Raw genomic sequence first — 2,414 nt, forward strand, 5'->3', positions numbered from 1 at the left:
TGAGGGGAGCAGCGGGCGGGTCAGGAGAGGTCTGGCTCGCCATGTGGTCTCCTCCGGGGCAGGCGGCAGGCGGGAATCGAACTCATACGGAAGTGGCCCCAGATTCTCAGTGCTGTGCTTTAACCCGCTGCGCCACCAGGGAGGGCCAAGTAAATCTTTTTTAAAAAAAGATAGGCAGTGACTACATATTCAATTACTACCATAGTTATCTGAGTGAACCTTATAGGGAAATTGTTTTGGCTCTTGTTTGCTTTGTCCCTACATTCTCTGAGCAAAGGCCCTCTGGGATTCAGCTCACTCCAGGGACCTTGCAGGTGAATACCTAGGCAGTTGACCAGAAAAGGTCATAACTAAACCAGTCAAACTTAACCGTGACTAAAGGCCCTACCCTTTCCATATGCCTGGGTGGATGCACAAGTTTAGACTGGAGAATTGATGTGGGAGCACAGAAACACATGCCAGTTTTCGTTCTCTCTCAGAACTACATGATGCGCAATGCTGTGCTAGCAGCCATGGCGGAGATGGTACTGCAGGTTTTGAATGGGGATCAGCTGGAGGACGCAGCCCGTGACACCAGAGATCAGTTTTTGGACACCCTGCAAGCCCACGGCCATGACGTCAACTCCTTTGTGCGGAGCCGTGTCTTGCAGCTCTTCACTAGAATCGTCCAGCAGAAGGTGAATAACCTGCTACATGATTAAGAAACACAGAATCCCCGTGTACAGGCCAGAGAAAAGAGGAATCGTGTCAAAAATAATACCCCAAGGAAGAGAACAATTCTGGTTGTTACTACCAACAGCAAAGTTCTTCTATTAAGGACAACGATGGCTGCATTGTGTTCACCCTCCAAAGGGTATTTCTTAACTATGTCACATAGAAGCTCCTTTAGAATGAGTGGTTAGACCATTTAGAATATACCTGAAGATCGCCTTGACCAGAATGGATGATGTGAGATGTGAACTGATCCTTCTCTTCCTACCCATACAGGCTCTCCCCCTGACACGTTTCCAGGCAGTGATGGCATTAGCAGTGGGACGTCTAGCGGACAAGTCAGTGCTAGTGTGTAAAAATGCCATCCAGCTGCTGGCCAGTTTTCTCGCCAATAATCCCTTTTCCTGCAAGGTAAGTGGGAGAGGGAATTAAATGGAAACGGGTGAAATTCTGTGACTCGTTAACCCCAGTGTTCATTTTACCTTGATAGCTTAGTGATACTGACCTTGCTGGACCACTGCAGAAGGAAACCCAGAAGTTACAAGAGATGAAGGCCCAGAGGCGAACTGTTCCTGCTTGTGAGTAGTTTACTGGGTGGGAATCCTCACCTCACATAGCCTGTTGCAGACATTCCAGTAAAAGACTCTTAAGTGAGGGCCTCCCTGGTTGCACAGGGGTTAGTCACAGCACTACCAGGCTGTTGCCAGATACTGCGGCCTGAGTTCTATCCCCACACAGGAAGCTGGCCCACAGGGAGCAGCAGACCTCTCCTGTCCCTCCCGCTGTTCCCCTCAGCAGTGTATTTCAATAGATCCACTCGTTCTGCTCCCACTATATCTTTGGTGAATCCTGTCACCCCTCATATCTCTGGCCTACACCCCAGTTCTTTTATACATAAATAAATAAAGTTATATCTTTAAAAAAAAAAACTAAGCGAGATCTCCTCACTCAGCTGCTGTGCTGGACCCAGAGGAGGAGTGGGAAGCCATGCTGCCAGAGTTGAAGCTCACCCTGCAGCAGTTGGTAAAGCTCCCCCAGGAAGAAGAGGAGATTCCTGAAGAAATCGCTGACAGAGAGACTGCTGAAGAGGTGAAAGGACGCATCCGGCAGTTACTTGCCAGAGCTAGTTACAGGTGTGTGGAGGGAGGTTTCCTCTAGTGACCCGTCTAGGTTCAGAGTTAACCTTTCAGAAATAACATTTCTACAAAACAGAATGCTCTTAGGCTGCCACCAAATGATGGTGGGTGTTTTCATTGTAGTAATGACGTGAACACCAGATTGATGCTGAAGTCATAGTCACAATTAAGCACACAGGTACTTAAAAGGGCTACTAGCAAATCAATATAAACAGTATTACATTAAATATGACAAAAGCCCTCCTTTTGAAGAAGGCCTTTGAGTATAATTTGAGTTATAGAATCTAAGGTTACTTAAACTTTATGTACCGGTTTCATTATTTGTAAATAAAAAAATTGACTATATTATGTGATCTCTAATGGCTTTCTAATGCTAAAATCTGCCCTAATAATATCAGACTTGCTCAATCCTACTTAATCTTTGTCTTTATTTAGAAAAAGTTTTCTTCATATTTTTGTGATAAGACTTCACAGCAGACCTCTCCTGTCTCGCCCGCTGCTCCCCTCAGCAGTGTATTTTAATGGATTATCCTTGTTCTCCAACAGGTCCTGTAATGGGTTTGCTTG

General features: G+C 46.0%; 1 protein-coding gene across 4 annotated transcripts in view; it reads left to right on the top strand.

Annotated features, from left to right (window-relative positions):
• The window catches only part of NCAPD2 (non-SMC condensin I complex, subunit D2), a 30,151-nt gene that overhangs the window by 16,797 nt on the left and 10,940 nt on the right, over positions 1-2,414 (top strand). For all 4 annotated transcript variants that reach the window (XM_012732524.1, XM_012732523.1, XM_004692874.2 and 1 more), the window contains exons 10-13: positions 480-677; positions 988-1,122; positions 1,202-1,289; positions 1,664-1,844. In XM_012732524.1, coding sequence (XP_012587978.1) covers positions 480-677; positions 988-1,122; positions 1,202-1,289; positions 1,664-1,844 — 602 coding nt within the window. The remainder of the gene's footprint in view (positions 1-479; positions 678-987; positions 1,123-1,201; positions 1,290-1,663; positions 1,845-2,414) is intronic.

The sequence above is a fragment of the Condylura cristata genome, unplaced genomic scaffold (genome assembly GCF_000260355.1).
Source record: "Condylura cristata isolate star-nosed mole 26May11 unplaced genomic scaffold, ConCri1.0 scaffold00034, whole genome shotgun sequence".
NCBI classification, from domain to species: Eukaryota; Metazoa; Chordata; class Mammalia; order Eulipotyphla; family Talpidae; genus Condylura; species Condylura cristata.